The 19,219-nt window shown below is 42.4% G+C and overlaps 1 protein-coding gene across 1 annotated transcript in view; it reads right to left on the bottom strand.

Annotated features, from left to right (window-relative positions):
- LOC126199556 (nose resistant to fluoxetine protein 6-like) overlaps positions 1-16,848 on the bottom strand; it is a 296,567-nt gene extending 279,719 nt beyond the window's left edge. The window contains exon 1 of the mRNA XM_049936478.1: positions 16,560-16,848. Coding sequence (XP_049792435.1) covers positions 16,560-16,848 — 289 coding nt within the window. The remainder of the gene's footprint in view (positions 1-16,559) is intronic.
- Between the last annotated feature and the right edge of the window lie 2,371 nt (positions 16,849-19,219).

Below are 19,219 nucleotides of genomic sequence, written 5' to 3'. Positions count from 1 at the left end.
GAACTTTCCATGAGAAGAGCGAGATTTTTCTAAATTCCCACTGGCAACTTTGGATGTTTGCCCTTGCGCTCTATTTACGGTTATTCTAAAAGCAATTGGAACTGCAATAATTTACGGGTTTATTGATAAAGGAAATTTGTCGGAATGATTGTGATTCGGTACATACGTGTGATTTTTGAGCGTGTACCGTTAGAGAATCTGGTCGCATCAAGATACTGTATGAAGGAGCAGAACTCCAACCCTCAGTTTACGAGAAGGCATTCCTGGCAGTTCAAAAGAGTTAAGAAATTCTATATGGTACGTGGTAACTTGCTCAGTGTCCATAATATTACAGACAGAAAGATATTCTATAATTTCTTCCTCTACTTGTGTCATAATTTTTTCATGTATCTGTCCTACAAATTCATTAGTCGGCGCCAAAATTGTCTTTTCCCGCAACCATTCTTTACCTCTCGTATTTGCTTGCAGTACTCACCAATTATTCTGTACTGGGCACAGTACAAAATTCACGATCTAATGTAATCATACCGTTCGCATCTGCATCAGTACTATCTTCACAGATTCTCTGAAGAGTGCCTGCATAATGTCCTGATTCTCTGCAGCCGTGTAGTTGTACGTGCATACTTCTAATTAAATTAAATTTGTTGTTCAGTGCAGCACAAATTTCATAATTTAAGCGCATTGCTGCAGCGTGTATGCAAAGTAACGCGTCTACAGTGTGGTTATATAAGCACCAGTAGGCAGGGATTTAGTGTGGCATTCATTTCTTTACAATACGAGTCAGGTAAATCCTGCCATGTGAACTACGACGACATTACCAGTGCGTCCAAACAGGACCAACCTGCTGTTATTTTTTTCATGGCTGCCGAGAGACAAACTCTGGTAGATATCTATCGGATATTGTAGAATTTGTACGGGCAATTAAGACAAAACGTGCGGGAAGACTGCGATTAGGGGTTCTGCTGCTTCATGATAACGCCGTCCCCAAATCGCAAAACTCGTAACACAGAAGTTACGTCAACTCAAGTGGGTGACACACGAGCACCCATCACATGGTTCTGATCTCTTTCCATGCAATTATTACACCTTCAGTCCCTTTAAGACTCCTGTTCATGTGCTGCATCAGTTGTTGGCATCTCTCTCTTTGTTGTACAGAACTGGATATAGTGTTCCTCCTCAAAATTTAAGGGGAATCTGTTTTCAGAAACCCACTTAACAATTCCTGGAAAAATATCATTGACAGTGTCAATGTCATCTGTCGCTTTCTCTCTAATTAGATTTGTTGCAGCACTAGTATGGTCTGCAGAAAATACCACTTCCGCTGGTTGAATGTTCCACATATATAAGGAGTAGAAGTAGACTCAAACGGAACACTTCGGAACTTACATTATGGTTGCTCCCCAGTTATTAAAATTTCCTCTCTTTAAAAATTGTCTGAATTACTCGGCATCACTTTTGCATTCTATTTGTTTAGTATTATGGAACGCGTTGTGTGTAAAGCGATGAATTCTATAAAGCTTGAGTTTTTCTAAGAGTGTAACATGACCGACACAATCAAAAACACTCAGGGAAGATCACAAAAAATACTAACCGGCGATATTATATTATTAAGACTTGCAATGTCTGATGAGTAGCATTCTCAGCTAAGCAGCCTTTCTGGAATCCAAACTGTGATATGCTAACTGTTGGATTGGTGTATAAGGTCGTAGCGTTTTTCCCAGTTTAATAAATACAACAGATACACATAACAGGGACTTTAGTCATCAACAATATATTCTCCTTCACTATTTACTACAGTCTGCCAACGCTGGGTGTAGCTTTTCGATTATGCGACTGTAGAAATCACGTGTATTGTGGCTAAGAACTCTTCGAACCTTGTTCAGAGCTCATTTACATCCAGAAGGGAACTTCCTTACAAGACGTCTCAGTTGTTGACAATAAATGTCAGCAGTGACGATTACAACACGGGGAAACAATTCTTAGTCACACAACCGTCGCTATTCCACCACATGCGTACCCTTATGTTTTTCGGATGGGTGCAAACCTTTGTGCGGAGAGTTGCTGCTTTGATTGGGTTCAACCACTCATTTCTCTTCCTCATTTTAGCAGAAATGCTCCATTTCTCGCCGCCTTTAGGGATACAGGATAGGAGTGGTTGGTGTTCTTCACGAGCCAGTTGATGACGAGCAAGCAGGTGATTTTTGTGATTCTGGGTCAGAGCATGCGGTACCCATACACTCGATTTTTTAACCTTCCTCATTGCATGCAAATGTCGAACGATGGTGGAAGATCACAGTTCATCACATTTGCCAGTTTTGGAGTACACTGGCGTGGATAACTGTGGATTAATGCGTTTAAACGTTCTTCATCAACACAGGCTTTTCCTGAACATGGAAAGTCACTAATGTCAAAACGATCGTCCTTAAAAGGAGGAAACCATTTTATTCCTTTGCTCTATCCAGTGGCAGCATCCCCACACATGGTGCATATGTTTCTGGCTGTTTCCGCTACCGTCATCCCTCTACTGATCTCGAACAGAAAAAATGTCCCGATCGCTCAACTTGGCACTCCATTTTCTAGCATCCCCAGCCCTACTCACTACCTCCAAATGACAAAATGTCAATATGTAAACTTAAATAGCAACAGTGAACTAAAAATAAAGAAATGTCACTCGATAAATAAACCTACAGCAACCGAAATACCAACATGCGAAACAAACACGCTTCGAAGTTGTACACCAATCTAATAAATCGTTTTCACTTACACGTGAGACTACACTTGAGTTAATTACTGTTTCAGTTATTTTGGAAAAAGTCAATAAGGGGTGTGGACAATAATTACGTGAGCCTTTCGTGTCAGCTTTCCTCTGAAGAGGTTTAACAACTGTGTGTTTTAATATGTGTGGAAAACTATTTCCCTGTGTCAGTGATGTATTTCAGATATTACTAAGCACATTACTTATTAAGTTAGAACGACTTTTCAGAATTGTCTGAAGTTGTATCAACACTATACGAACTTTTGTTTTTTAGAGTTTTTATAATTCTGTTAATTTCAGTAAAGGCTCGTTGCTTAAATTTCTGTGGAATGACATTTTTAATATATTATTTTGTTCCTTCATAGGATCGCCACATTAATAAGAATGTGTATCGTACATTAATGTCGCTGAAGGTAAAAATTACTCATTATGACGTTACTTGCATTGTTAATAGTTGGTGTAGGCTACATGTACATATCATACGCCAAACCATTCGCCGCAGGTATGTCAATTGTGCGACACAATATTTCCGAGCTTCCCTTATAGATTTAGTTTTTACACAGCGCGATAACGACATCAAGTATCAAGAAAACGTAGACACTGAGCTATGCTATGGAACAACCTGTTACAACAACCTGAACGGGATAGCCCAGTGGGAAGACGCTGGACTCCTGTTCAGGAGAACGGCGGTTAAATCACCATCCTGCCATCTAAACTTAGGTTTTCCATGATATCTGTAAATCGATTAAGGTGAATGCCAGGATGGTTCGTCTGAAAACGCGCATTAGATTTCTACCTAAATTATTCTACAATATAAGCGCGAGCTCCATCTCTAATTATCTCACCGTCGGCTGGTCGTTAAAACAAAATCTTTTGATCCTATACAAAACGTATTCCGCCATAACATTTTATGGTTTCAGCTCACCACAACCAAACTGTTGCCATCCAACGTAGCCTAGAGCTCTGGATACGCTATGGCTTAATTTGCCACAAAAAGCCAAAAATTGTGTGGGTAAGATAAGGGGTGACTGTTACTTTCTAGCAGTCATCGAGAGATTGAAAATAATTGGTCACTTCGATTCAGTCAGAAGTTAAGTGCTTTTATAGGCAAATGATTGGCATTTAATCACAATTGTACAAAGTAATTATCAAAGCAAGAATTAAGCGAAATCACATTTTTGAGTGTTATGTACTGCACAGAAAATTGTTTGTGACTTATTTAGGATGAAACATCTTCCAGCAATAGTCAGGTTTCGATAACGACAGGATATTGTCTCATCAAGACTGTGATTTACCGTTCTGTGATACTGCTGCCTGCGTTCTTCGGTGTTCTGCAACTGTCACGTGTATAGTTTGTTCGTTTCATGTTCCATGGATCATTTTGCACGATATATCGTAATGATGTGGAACGAATCATTTTACATTCACATCATAGATTTATTTGTAAATATGGCCACAAGCTGAACATTTATAAAGCCTTTTTTTTTAATATTCCGATGTTAGTAATTCCTACCCGCCATCTTGTACACATTACAATTGCAGGAATTCTTCAACGGAATAGAAGGAGCTGTAAAGGAGAAACTTTTTCAGTTTGTTTTCAAATTTGACTTTGCTGTCTGTGAGACATTTTATATCACTGAGTAATTCACCAAAAATTTTGGTTGCAGCATTGTGCAGCACTTTTTATGCTAAAGACAAACTTAATATGGAGTAATGAATTTAATTTTTCCTTCCGGTGTTGTAATTATATGCATCATTGTTCCTCTTAAAACCACAGTGAATTATTTACAACACACTTCAAGAGGAAATACATATTCTGTGAAGTAGTAATCAGAATGCCTAAATACTTAAATAGGTGTCTACAAGACGATTGTGGGTGTGCACCGCATATTATTCTTATGACACGTTTTTGGAAGATAAAGACTTCCTTTAATAATGATGAGTTTCTGCAGAACATTATTTCATAAAACAGTATTGAATGAAAATGTTCAAAATGTTTGCTCACTGATCTGTCTCCCTTCAAGATCTGAAAAAGGTCTACGATCAAATATGGCTGTTTTAGAACTTCCAAAATGTACTTTTTCCAGTTTAAATTCTCATCAATATTGACACGTAAGAATTTTGAAGTTTCCACCCTATTTATTATTTCCCCGCCATGTGTTAGACTTATCACTGGTATACCACTCATAGATGTGCAGAACGGAATATCCTGTTGTTTTTTAAGTTGAGAGCGAAACTATTCGCTGAAAACCATTCAGTCATATTTTTAAGGATATTGTTTATCTTTTCTTCTGTTTCTGTATGCATGCTTGGATTGATTACAGTACTAGTGTCATTTGCAAAAAAATAATTCTGCTTGTTCTTTGTTAGATGGAAGATTGTGTACTATTGTAATGAGCAATAGTGGACCAAATATGAGCCTTGAGGAACCTGAAACGTGGTTTCTCTTTAGTCAAAATAATGTCCCCAGATTACATTTCTTGAATTACTAAGTGCAACTTTCTACATTCTTTTGGTTAGATATGACGTTCTCCATTAGTTCGCTATACCATCAATTATATAAAACTCCAATTTATCAAGGAGAATCCTCTCAGTCAAATGCCTTAGATATGTAGCAGAAAATACCAAGTGGCACTATTTTATTATTTAATGATTGCAAAATTAGGTGAATGAACATGTAAATGGTATTTTCAGTAGAGCAACTCGTCGAAAATCCAAACTGTGATTCGCTGAGGATATTATTGTCGGTGAGATGAGATACTATTCTAGAATATATCACCTTCTCAAAATTTTTTTGCAAATGATGTTAGCAGAGAAACCGGTTAGTAGTTTATTGACAGCTCTCGAATCACTTTTCTTGAATAGGGGCTTGACAACGGCACCTCTCAGTATCTCTGGAAAAATGCCTTGAGTTAGTGGTACATTACTTATTTCAGATAAGACTTGAGTTTATTTTATGGGAACAGCACTCTACTGGAATCGCCGTCAAAACCAGATGAGCTTTAATTTTTGAGAGGGTGTATAATTCTCTTAACATCAGAAGGCGAAATTGCTCATAAATTCAAGTGACTGAGTTTTATGAGAGTTGTTTGTTTCACAGAGTGCTGTGATTTTTATCTTTAACTGTTTGGCCATTTATTTTCTACTACATTTAAGAAATTATTATTAAACTATCTGCTACCTGTGACTCATCACTTATATCCGTTCCATTCAATTCAATAGTGATGTCATCCTTTTCTGTAGCTGGTTGTCCTGTCTCTCGTTTCACTACTTTCCGTATGGCCGTAAGGTTGTTGTCGGAATCACTGATTTCTAACATAATGTGGATGTTCCTTGATTTTTTAACAACTATTATTACTAATTTTGAGTAGTTTCTGTAGTGTGTAACTACTGCTGCAGGGTCTCTATTTGTTCTTGCTCATGGATACATTTCCCTTTCACAAGATACTTTAATCCCTCTAGTGAGCCATGATTTTTACATGGTTGTTTAATGTAGTTTTGATTAGCTTTTTTGGGAAACTGCTTTCAAATAGTGACATGAATTTATGTAAGAATTTGGTTCGTTATAAATTTCACGGCAGGTCATATCTTGTAAGCTACTGTTTTCAGGAGCATTAATTATTCTAATGATTTCCTATGAGGGGAGTCCATACTGTAAGGCACTCTGTTATTTATCCTAACTAACTGAGTATCACGATCAGAGAGAGCGTCTGTTACTAGGTAAACAGTTATTTTCTTGCTTTGAGCCTCAGCAAATAAAATATTATCAGTTAGGGTTCTATTGCCTTTATCAACCCATGTTGGGAAGTTGATTTCTGAGATCAGACTGCAGGATCTAAATATTTTCCGGACAATATATCGTTTCAGAATCCTTTAGAAAATTTACAAGGTGGGCGAGAAGTCCCCACACCCCTCTAACCACTGTTTAGTATAACATGTTATTAAGAAGATTGGTAGCTACTTCACCTGTTATCAGTTGTTAGAATTCATGTTTACATGCTGTCGTAATAGCAGTCGAGTTTTGACTTGTAGCCATGGCAGATGTGAGCGGTCATAGTTACATTACTGAGGAGCGCTTAGCGACAAATGTGTGGGTGCACGAATGGCAACACAGCAGGGAAGACAATGAGGCAGATTATGGATTCATTACAGGAAAGATTTAACGAGGCTTCACCGCGAAAGCAACACTTCTGAATTGGGAAAGATGTGCTTTTGCTTCTGGCAGTGTTAAATACAGGCCGTGTAGTGGAAGGAACAAAACGCAGGAAGGAATATGTGTCTCAGTGTCTGCTTCGGTTGAACAATCTTCTATGAAGTCGACACGTAAACGTGCTTCGAAACCCGGTATATCGATAACAACAAGGCGTGTTCACATGAAAAAAGACTTTAAGACCAGATCTTAGCGACCGATGTTCACAAACGGGTTACCAGAAACAGACCGGAAAGAGTGCGTTTCAGCATGCAGCGCCTCGTTAACTCAGTTTCCAAATGCAGCGAACCGTGCGAAGTTTCATGTTTTCAGATGAATGTGCCATTCATCAGAACTCACGCGCTAGAAATATTCTCGTTTGGTCCAAGTAGAATCCTCATTACACAGACGTGTTGGGAAGGAAACTGCGTCGCGTGTGATATAGCCAACGATGACATCATAGTATCTGTTTGGAGAGTACTTTTTTGAAGGGATAGTGAACGGCGCAAATTATTTACACCTGTTACAAATATGGTTAATACCTCAGCTTGAGGAAAGGGGCCTCACAAGACGCTTATAGTTGTAGCAGGACTGAGCGCCACCTCACACGATACTAGAGGGCGCGAGGACTTCTCGCCAAACCTGCACATTGAAGTCACCACGGACTATGCTGCTGTCTGACAGATAGCATAGTGAGAAATCCAGATTCCTCATAAACACTTCAAAATCTCTCAGTTGGAATCTATTTGTAATTACAACTAAAATTGAACTATTTTTCAGTATTAATCCACGAACGCGGAGTTCTATGTGCTCATCACTACAAAATGTGTTAGTCTCAATGTTTTTGAACTTGTGTTCTGTCTTACTATATCTAGTAACTCCTCCTTTTCCCATATTACTTCTGTGCGAGTAAGCTGCTAGAATACAATATTTTATATGTAACTTGAATCAAGAACGAAGAACAACAGGCAAGAATACACAAGGGGAGTCGTACATAAACCAATGCGCTTAGGTGTGAAATTTTTATACGGATATAAAGTAAAAACACAACTGGTCGGGATTCCATTACTGTCATGCTAATGTGCAGTCGATAGGTCCAGGAGGGCCATACTCAACACCATGGAGGATCCGAAAGGCACTACTTGACTGTCGCTCCAGAGGACAGATATGTTGTGCGCGCAGTTGTGCAGTAAGATCGTTGACCCACGTCAAATGATTCGAGTTAGCAAACTGTCTAGTCTGCAGCAAGGAAAGTATCCACACTAAGTGTGCGAGGATATCTGAAGCATCACGGATGTCAGCTCGACAACCACTGCTGTGGATCCCTTGACGTGGTAACGGAAAGAGGCCCGACCACAGTGGAGTGAACACCGAATAAAGGAGAACCTACGTCCCGTTTTTAAGAAGGGCCTATATCGTTGACGTTAATCTGTTGTACAATTATGGAACATGTGTTAAGCTGAAGAATTATGACGTTTTTGGAGACTGAAACATCTCCTCTACTAAAATTAACATTGACTTTGGAAACAGATACCCTGCAATATTCAGCTCGCTCTCTTCCTCCATGAGATCCACAGCGCCGTAGACAACGGCGCACAGGCTGCTGCCGTGTTCTTTCGCTTTACGAAGGCATCTGACTCCGTCCCGCACAGCCGTTTAGTGGAAAAAAAAAATACTAGCTCATCGAGTATCGGATTAGATTACCGATTGCATTCAAGACTTCCTTTCAGATAGACCTCAACGTGTCACTCTTAACGGAGCAAAATCGACAAATGTAAAGGTAATTTCCGGAGTAGCTCAAAGAAATATGCTAGGGCCGCTACCTTTTAAAAATATATATAAATTATCTAGTAGAAAGCGTCGGATGCTCTTTAAGACTGTTCGCAGATGTGGCTCTGTCTATAACAAAGTAGAAACGCCAGAAGATAGTAACAGTTTGCAGAATGACCTCCAGAGAATTGATTAATGGTACTCTGGCGGTTGCCCTGAAGGTAAATAAAAGTGACATGAAGTGAAGTGTCGTGTGACGAGGGCCTCCCGTCGGGTAGACCGTTCGCCTGGTGCAAGTCTTTCGATTTGACGCCACTTCGGCGACTTGCGCGTCGATGGGGATGAAATGATGATCATTAGGACAACACAACACCCAGTTCCTGAGCGGAGAAAATCTCCGACCCAGCCGGGAATTGAACCCAGGCCCTTTGGATTGACAGTCTGTCGCGCTGACCACTCAGCTACCGGGGGCGGACAAAAGTGACATATTGTCCATACATAGGAAAAGAATCCATTACTGTACAGCTACACTACTGATGACAAACCGCTGGAAACAGTATCCACCGGAAAATATCTGGGACTAACTATCCAGAGAAACCTTGAGTGGAATGTCCGCATAAAACAAATAGTGGAAAAAGTAGATGCCAGACTAAGAGTCATAGAAAGAATCTATTGAAAATGTATCTCTTCCACGAAAGAAGGGACTTATAAGGCGCTTTTCGACTGATTCTTGAGTATCTTTCATCTATCTGGGATCCCTACCCGGTAGGACATAGAAGAGACAGAGAAGATCTAACGAAGAGCGACGCGTTTCGTCACGGGATCGTTTAGCGAGTGCGAGAGGGTTACAGATGCTCATCGAACTTCAGTGGCAGAAATTACAAAATGGTTAAAATGGCTCTGAGCACTATGGCACTTAACATCTGAGGTCATCAGTCCCCTAGAACTTAGAACTACTTAAACCTAACTAACCTCAGGACATCACACACATCCATGCCCGAGGCAGGATTCGAACCTGCGATCGTAGCAGTCGCGCGGCTCCAGACTGAAGCGCCCAGAAGTTACAAGAGAGGCATTGTGCATCAAGGAGACATTTACTATCGAAATTCCGAGAGAGAAAATTAGAGAAATTAGAGCCAATGCAGGGGCTTAACGGCAGTCATTCTTCCCACTCGCTATTGAAGAGTGCAACAGCGTTGGAGGGCTCGGTTAGTGGCACAAAAGGTACCCTCCACCACACACCATTAGGTGGCTTGCGGATTGTGATGTAGATGTAGATACAGTATCACAAAGAATGCATCCCTGCACGAGAGCTCCAATGAGAAGAAACGTTGCCGAACTGCATTCTTCACCGTCATATGGGCCCAGCAGCTTGCCTGACGGTGTGGGATGCAATCGAATACACAGCACGATCACCACTGGGCCTCATAGCTGATAATGTAGGCAGATGCCACGATGTTTCTGACACCTAAGATCGGTGGATAGCTCCAGTTTCGAGGGCTGTGTGGCGTTATATTTCGACAAGATAACATTAATTTTTTTCATGCAGTGTACCAAAGCCGTATATTTATGACAAGAGAGACATTTTGAATGTTTCCATACCATCTGTTATTGAAACGTAATCCCTGTAAGCAAATGATACTATATGTTTCCAGAGACCTTTTGAGCTCTCAAGCATCTGTGATGTAGGGTGAAGCGTCAAATAAACTGGTATAGGCATGCGCATTCAAATACAGAAATATGTAAACAGGCAGAATACGGCGCTGCGATCGGCAACGCCTATATATGACAACAAATGTCTGGCGCAGTTGTTAGATCGGTTACTGCTGCTACAATGCCAGATTATCAAGATTTAAGTGAGTTTGAACGTGGTGTCACAGTTGGCGCACGAGCGATGGGGCACAGCATCTCTGAAGTAGCGATGAAGTGGGGATTTTCCCGTACGACCATTTCACGAATGTACCGTGAATATAACAAAAAAATGGTTCAAATGGCTCTGAGCACTATGGGACTTAACTTCTGAGGTCATCAGTCCCCTAGAACTTAGAACTACTCAAACCTAACTAACCTAAGGACATCAGACACATCCATGCCCGAGGCAGGATTCGAACCTGCAACCATAGCGATCGCGCGGTTCCAGACTGTAGCGCCTAGAACCGCTCGGCCACTACGGCCGGCTCGTGAATATCAGGAATCCGATAAAATATCAAATCTACGACGTTCCTGTGGCTGGAAGAAGATCCTGCAAGAACGGGACCAACGACGACTGAAGGGAATCGTTCAACGTGACAGAAATGCAACTCACTGATTTATGGACAGCCCTACAGGATTCATGGTGTCAATTCCAGCAATACTTCAGACATTATTAGAGTCCATGCCACGTCGTGTTGCAGCATTTTTGCGTGCTCGCGGGGGCCCTAAACGATATTAGTCAAGTGTACCAGTTTCATTGTTTTTTCAGTATATATGTGCAGACTGAAGCGTTGAATGAAAGTTTGTACCAAGGCCTGGATTCGAACCTGGATCTCCTGCTCACTAACGAGATGTGCTAACAGATACGCCACCATACCACAATGACATCGCACAACTGCACCTCGCTTCTCAATCCAAATTCCCATTCACGCCTGACCGCTTGGTATTCCCCTAAACTTGAACAGCATTGCATACGCTCTCCAACTGTACTGAATTTGAATTTGGGTTGAAGATGAAGGTGTTGTTCTAGCGTAGTCTGTGCAGCTATGCGCAGATACCGTGCCAGGGTTGCGTAGTGATTATCGCATCTGGCTCCTGAGTAGGAGACCCGAGTTCTAATCCCACCCAGCCTTGATACAAATTTTCATTTAACGTATCAGTCTGCATACACAGGGTGTTACAAAAAGATACGGCCAAACTTTCAGGAAACATTCCTCACACACAAAGAAAGAAAATATGTTATGTGGACATGTGTCCGTAAACGCTTACTTTCCATGTTAGAGCTCATTTTATTACTTCTCTTCAAATCACATTAATCATGGAATGAAAACACACAGCAACAGTACGTACCAGCGTGACTTCAAACACTTTGTTACAGGAAATGTTCAAAATGTCCTCCGTCAGTGAAGATACATGCATCCACCCTCCGTCGCATGGAATCCCTGGTGCGCTGATGCAGCCCTGGAGAATGGCGTATTGTATCACAGCCGTTCACAATACGAGCACGAAGAGTCTATACATTTGGTACCGGGGTTGCGTAGACAAGAGCTTTCAAATGCCCCCATAAATGAAACTCAAGAGGGCTGAGGTTAGGAGAGCGTGGAGGCCATGGAACTGGTCCGCCTCTACCAATCCATCGGTCACCGAATCTGTTGTTGAGAGGCGTACGAACACTTCGACTGAAATATACAGGAGCTCCATCGTGCAAGAACCACATGTTGTGTCGTACTTGTAAAGGCACATGTTCTAGCAGCACAGGTAGAGTATCCCGTATGAAATCATGATAACATGCTCCACTGAGCGTAGGTGGAAGAACGTGGGGTCCAATCAAGACATCACCAACAATGCCTGCCCAAACGTTCACAGACAATGTGTCGATGGCGTGATTGCACAATTGCGTGCGGATTCTCATCAGCCCACACATGTTGATTGTGAAAATTTACAATTTGATCACGTTGGAATGAAGCCTCATCCGTAAAGAGAACATTTGCACTGAAATGAGGATTGACACATTGTTGGATGAACCATTCGCAGAAGTGTACCCGTGGAGGCCAATCAGCTGCTGATAGTGCCTGCACACGCTGCACATGGTACGGAAACAACTGGTTCTCCCGTAGCACTCTCCATACAGTGACGTGGTCAACGTTACCTTGTACAGCAGCAAATTCTGACGCTGACACTAGGGTTATTGTCAACTGCACGAAGAACTGCCTCGTCCATTGCAGGTGTCCTCGTCGTTCTAGGTCTTCCCCAGTCGCGAGTCATAGGCTGGAATGTTCCGTGCTTCCTAAGACGCCGATCAATTGCTTCGAACGTCTTCCTGTCGGGACACCTTCGTTCTGGAAATCTGTCTCGATACAAACGTACCGCGCCACGGCTATTTCCCCGTGCTAATCCATACATCAAATGGGCATCTACCAACTCCGCATTTGTAAACATTGCACTGACTGGAAAACCACGTTCGTGATGAACACTAACCTGTTGATGCTACGTACTGATGTGCTTGATGCTAGTACTGTAGAGCAATGAGTCGCATGTCAACACAAGCACCGAAGTCAACATTACCTTCCTTCAGTTGGGCCAACTGGCGGTGAATCGAGGAAGTACAGTACATACTGACGAAACTAAAATGAGCTCTAACATGGAAATTAAGCGTTTCCAGACACATGTCCACATAACATCTTTTCTTTATTTGTGTGTGAGGAATGTTTCCTAAAAGTTTGGCCGTACCTTTTTGTAACACCCTGTACAGATCATTGATGTTTGAGACTTGAAAAGTCTCTGGAACTGTATTGTTTCATTTGACTAAAAGCACCTATGCCTGGGTTTTAGACAGGATCACACGTTTCCTACTATGCTGAGGCGCTATTCCAATACAGTTGGAGAAACACTGCTATGTTGTTCGATTTTAGGAGGAATATTAAGTGGAGTGAGGCGTGAATGGAAATTTGGACATCTATCTAGTGAGCAGGAGACCAGAGTTCGATTCCTGGCCTTGGTCCATATTTTCCTTCATCGCATCAGTCTCTTTATATATATCATTCATATTCACTGTATAAAGCTCTCACGAATGGCCAATTTCCTCCTTTCGGGGCCAATTTCAAGGGCAGCATGGGTATATTATGATATATTGACACTGTTATTGGCTGATTTTTAGTCTTCCATGTTTGTTTTCGTTTTATAGTTAACAGAAGTTGGTTTAAACACGGTGTGCTTCTGATTACAAGTTTTTGTGTGGAATGCAGTCTTTGACTTGCGTTATAAATACTCGTATTGTGATTGCGTTCTTCTCGCATCCGTAATACTGGTTGGGGTAAATGATTCCAAATTTGTTTTTCTTTCACATAAAACAGGAGCTGCTTTGGTTGCATAGTGTTCTGTGAACTTACAAGTATCTGTTATTGCTGACGAATCTTAGTAGGAACTGCTCGATTTAAATGTTTTTTATGTATGCTGATCGTCTTCTACGTTATTTTTGTTTGTTTCCATTTTCAGTACTTCCTCGCATTTAATGGAGAATTCCATGTCAGCAGGTACTGACAGTATTGTTATTCAACTTTATTATATATCTTGCCACGGAATGAGCATGTAATTCTGCTTTGAATGGTGTTGCTTCTTTCCACTGAGTTCTATGCATTTCATATTGGCCTGCAGAGTATGAATGTAGATGTATGTGGGTGACTAGAGCATTCGCCCTAGCAAATGCTAGAAATGCGACAGTAATTACGCAAATGTTTTCACACGTTGGTAATAGGTATTACAAGCAGTAAATTTTTGCAGGAGAAAGTGAGAATTTCGGTAGCGTCCATTACATGTGAGAATACGAAAACCGGATGATATAAAAAAAAACATAGAATACGAACAATGTTCTTACAGTACATTTATATCGAACAGTTCGCACACGGATTCATAATGCGACGAAATCGGTTTCAATTTTATATGACACAAAAACGAATATAGAATGATTTATCCCACCCAATGTTGCTGATGAGAGCAAAAATGAAGCAGATTATGAGCAACATATTTACGTTTCAATTCAGAGAGTACAATATGCACAAGACGGTAGTAATCAGCAACATAATTTCCTCTTGATAATAGCCACACGGTTGAAACTACAATATTGCACTGTGTGGTGTTGCGCATCGTATTGGTGCCATTGGTAGGTTGACATCCTGTATTAGGGATAGTGGCGTCTCATTTTCTTCTTGTGTTTACTAGCGCAACTACGTCTGCTAGCATTGTCTGTCCACGAGTGGCAGCAGCAGCGGTTATCGATATCCAGTACTGTGGTACTATCTTTGGAGGGATGTCAAGTGTTTCCAGGTCGGAGTGTGTCGGGCTGTTCAGTTGGAACGGAGCAGCAGTGAGGTACGGCAGCACGAGTACATGGACATGCTGGGACTGCTGGCAGCATGCAGGCACTGCCAGATTGAGGGTCTGTAGTTTCAAGGGCCACAACCACGTTGTCCACCGGATCCAGGACGTTTGAGTTGGTGAACATTAACCCACTTGTGAAACCTCCACTATTTTGAGATCACGCTGTTTGTTCATGCGTTGCTGCTCGCAGGGTCGCTGAGACGAATAGCAACAAGTGGAGTGTTTGGACTTGGCGAAATTAGTTAGCCATCCTCTGCATCTCATTATTTATCGTCGAATTCCTTGTGTTTATTGGTGAAGTTCAACCAGCGGTATGTTTCTGCCTAGTGGCCGCAAGTGCCCCAGTTACCTACCCTGGAGGTTATCATATTTTCACGGAGTGTACCTTTCCTCGCTTTGCTGCTGCTGTTTGGTAAAGCGTGTAGTTTGACAGCCTCCTTGATTGTGGTCCGGATATGTTGTTTCTTTTGGACTACTTTGGTCATAGTGGTTCCTTCTGTTTCTGGATGTTCTAAACACGAGATTCTGAAGACGCAGTATTGTCTGCTGGTTCCGCCTTGCCTGGGTTATTCCATCGTTGTATTGGTTATCAGACGTTAGGTAGATTTTGCAAGAGTGCTGGTCTGCATTTAAACTGTCTCTAGTTTCATTTGCCATCCGGTTAAGTGAATACAACTCTTGGCTGCCTGTCTCATTGGTTACGAAGTTGAGTGACTTTCCCAGGCCGATCCTTGGAGCACTGTCTGAGGCCCATTTCTCTCTTGGTTTGATCAGACTGTGATTGTGTGTTTGTTTTTAATATTTTACTATCTCTTGGAGAAATTTAACTGTTTTAAGAATTTGCTATCCAGGCCTTCGAGTCTCGGTCGGGCACACAGTTTTAATCTGCCAGGAAGTTTCATATCAGCGCACACTCCGCTGCAGAGTGAAAATCTCATTCTGGAAGTTTAACTGTGTTTAAGAATTTACTATCCAGGCCTTCAGCCATCAATTGTTTTTTGAGTTATTACTATTGGAGCTTTCAGCCGACAAATAATTTGAACTTTCTGGTTTGTAAGGCCTTCAGCCGTGAACGAAATTTGTCTTAAGAATTTTTGATTAGATATTGTCTCTTAATAGTGAAATTTGGATGACTGTTTTTTATTGTTAACCTTATTCCACAAATAAACTGTACATGATTAAAAAAAAAAACAAACAAACTGAGCAAACAGCGGTAACTGAGAAAGGCCCCGTCCACACTGAATCCTGCCTTTCCCTAAGTCCCATGTTTATTAACAAATAAATAAACCTTACCCTACCACCGGTTTACCAGACACATCCATAAAGCATAAATGAAAAAATATCGTCATCTAGTACTCCTATTTCGAAAAGCAATATTACGAATTTCCGCGCATTATTTCTCGTGTTCAAAGTTGCCTTCCAGGCCACTTGAAGCGCTGCTGTCGTTCTGTTTCCGAGTCGTAACACGGGCCACTGGCCTTGCACTTCTGATATTTTGGTGTTCTGTGGGTTACAGGCAACGTTGCTGTCAGAGCTGTGTTGTTCTGTGTTCTGAACTTCGCACGTGCGCTGTGTACTAACTTTCACACCTACAAATTAAATGATATGTTCTTCCTACTCTTCTGCATTCGCACAGTAAGTGAATTGTAGTTAAATTGTACCGTTTCCCATTTTGCAATTTTATTGGCCAGCAGTGTCTCAGAAACAGCTGTGTGACCCACGTTGAATACCCGCATTCCGCTGTGCCACTAGGGAGAGCGTTGCAGTGCTACTTACTGCGTATCGTCCGGAGAGATATGTTGCGGTCTGGCTCAGTTAGGTCCCTGCTGTCGACCTCGCACTGGCTGCTCATCTCACGTGTCTGGGCTGCAGCAGCAGTAGCCGCCACCAGCACCAGCAGCAGCGCAATACCAGGCGATCCTGCCATGGCGAGGCGCGGCGGTGTACTCCCGTCGGCAAAGGGCGTCGCAGATCTCGCAGCGTTCGCCAGACACGCAGCACTCACGTGGTAGTTCTCCAAGTGCGCCCGCTTTCTGTGCCCAGGTGCCGGCTCCGTCGTCTGCATCAATATATAAACATCGCCGCAAGTTATCGCTTTGAACAGCGGGAATTTGTACATCCAAATACAGGGTGACCAGCGAAGGAGTCGCTGATTTCAAGATTAAATATCTCGAAAAGTATGATCGATACACGAGTGCAACAAACGTTATGTTTATTTTGAAAGCTGTAAAAATTTTATGCAGGAGTTACACAGAAGTTTGGAAATACGTTACTGGCCATTAAAATTGCTACACCAAGAAGAAATGCAGATGATAAACGGGTATTCATTGGACAAATATATTATACTAGAACTGACATGTGATTACATTTTCACACAGTTTGGGTGCATAGATCCTGAGAAATCAGTACCCAGAACAACCAACAATGGCCGTAATAATGGCCTTGATAGGCCTGGGCATTGAGTCAAACAGAGCTTGGATGGCGTGTACAGGTACAGCTGCCCATGCAGCTTCAACACGATACCACAGTTCATCAAGAGTAGTGACTGGCGTATTGTGACGAGCCAGTTGCTCGGCCACCGTTGACCAGACGTTTTCAATTGGTGAGAGATCTGGAGAATGTGCTGGCCAGGGCAGCAGTCGAATATTTTCCGTCCAGGACCTGCAACATGCGGTGGTGCATTATCTTGCTGAAATGTAGGGTTTCGCAGGGATCAAATGAAGGGTAGAGGCACGGGTCGGCCGGCCGGGCTGGCCAAGCGGTTCTAGGCGCTACAGCCTGAAACCGCGCGACCGCTACTGTCGCAGGTTCGAATCCTGCATCGGGCATGGATGTGTGCGACGTCCTTACGTTAGTTAGGTTTAAGTAGTTCTAAGTTCTAGGGGACTGATGACCTCAGTAGTTAAGTCCCATAGTGCGCAGAGCCATTTGTTTGCCACGGGTCGTAAGACATCTGAAATGTAACGTTCACTGCTCAAAGTGCCGTCAATGTGAACAACAGGTGACCGAGACGTGTAACCAATGGCACCCCATACCATCACGCAGGGTGATACGACAGTATGGCGATGACGAATACATGCTTCCAATGTGCGTTCACCGCGATGTCACCAAACATGGATGCGATCATCATGATGCTGTAAACAGAACCTAGATTCATCCGAAAAAATGACGTTTCGCCATTCGTGCACGCAGGTTCGTCGTTGAGTACACCATCGTAGGCGCTGCTGTCTGTGATGCAGCGTCAAGGGTAACCGCAGCCATGGTCTCCGAGCTGATAGTCCATGCTGCTGAAAATGTCGTCGAACTGTCCGTGCAGATGGTTGTTGTGTTGCAAACGTCCCCATCTGTTGACTCAGGGATCGAGACGTGGCTGCACGATCCGTTACAGTCATGTGGATAAGATGCCTGTCATCTCGACTGCTAGTGATACGAGGCCGCTGGGATCCAGCACAGCGTTCCGTATTACCCTCCTGAACCCACCGACTCCATATTCTGCTAACAGTCATTGGATCTCGACCAACGCGAGCAACAATGTCGCGACATGATAAACCGCAATCAGGATAGGCTACAATCCGACCTTTATCAAAGTCTGAGACGTGATGGTACGCATTTCTCCTCCTTACACGAGGCATCACAACAACGTTTCACCAGGCAACGCCGGTCAACTGCTGTTTGCGTATGTTGGAAACTTCCCTCATGTCAGCACGTTGTAGGTGTCGCCACGAGCGCTAACCTTGTGTGAATACTCTGAAAAGCTAATCATTTGCATATCACAGAATCTTCATGCTGTTGGTTAAATTTCACGTCTGTAGCACGTCATCTTCGTGGTGTAGCAATTTTAATGGCCAGCAGTGTACTTAGAAAAGCTGGAAACAGATGGCTTTCTAATCCCAATATTTAGTGCCTACAAATAGTGCTCCACAGTCTAGAACAATCACTCCACCGTTGAAACTTGCTGAAGGAAGAGGTTAGAATCGTATATTGTATTGAGCAACGTGTTGTTCTGGTTCTAGAATGCCACAAATAGCACACGGAAAGGTACAGTTTTCAAACACCATTTAATGTTACATAAGGTTCCGATACAGGAAAAGATTCCCTAGCTCTTCACCAAATTCCAACGACAGGCAGCGTGGCTGAAAGATCTAGCAAAGAACATTGGAACGAGGTAAACTGGAGTTATTCCTGAAAATATAGCCACGGCTTCTGGAATTATTCAGCAAGATTCAAAGAAGAATTGCAGCAGACACTGGTTTGAAACTTTCGAGCGGGCGGAAAGCACTGAGACGATACATATTTGCATTCAAAATCCCAAGCCACGAGGCCGTACCTGTCGGAGCTGTGAGACAGAGGACAGGCTTTGCAAACTACATCTCACAATGATTGGTAATGAAGGATTTGATTTTGCCTGCGTCTGGTTCACAGATGAACCACATCTC

Source organism: Schistocerca nitens, chromosome 8, assembly GCF_023898315.1.
Source record: "Schistocerca nitens isolate TAMUIC-IGC-003100 chromosome 8, iqSchNite1.1, whole genome shotgun sequence".
In the NCBI taxonomy this organism is placed as follows: Eukaryota; Metazoa; Arthropoda; class Insecta; order Orthoptera; family Acrididae; genus Schistocerca; species Schistocerca nitens.
This window is presented reverse-complemented; position numbering and strand designations above follow the sequence as displayed.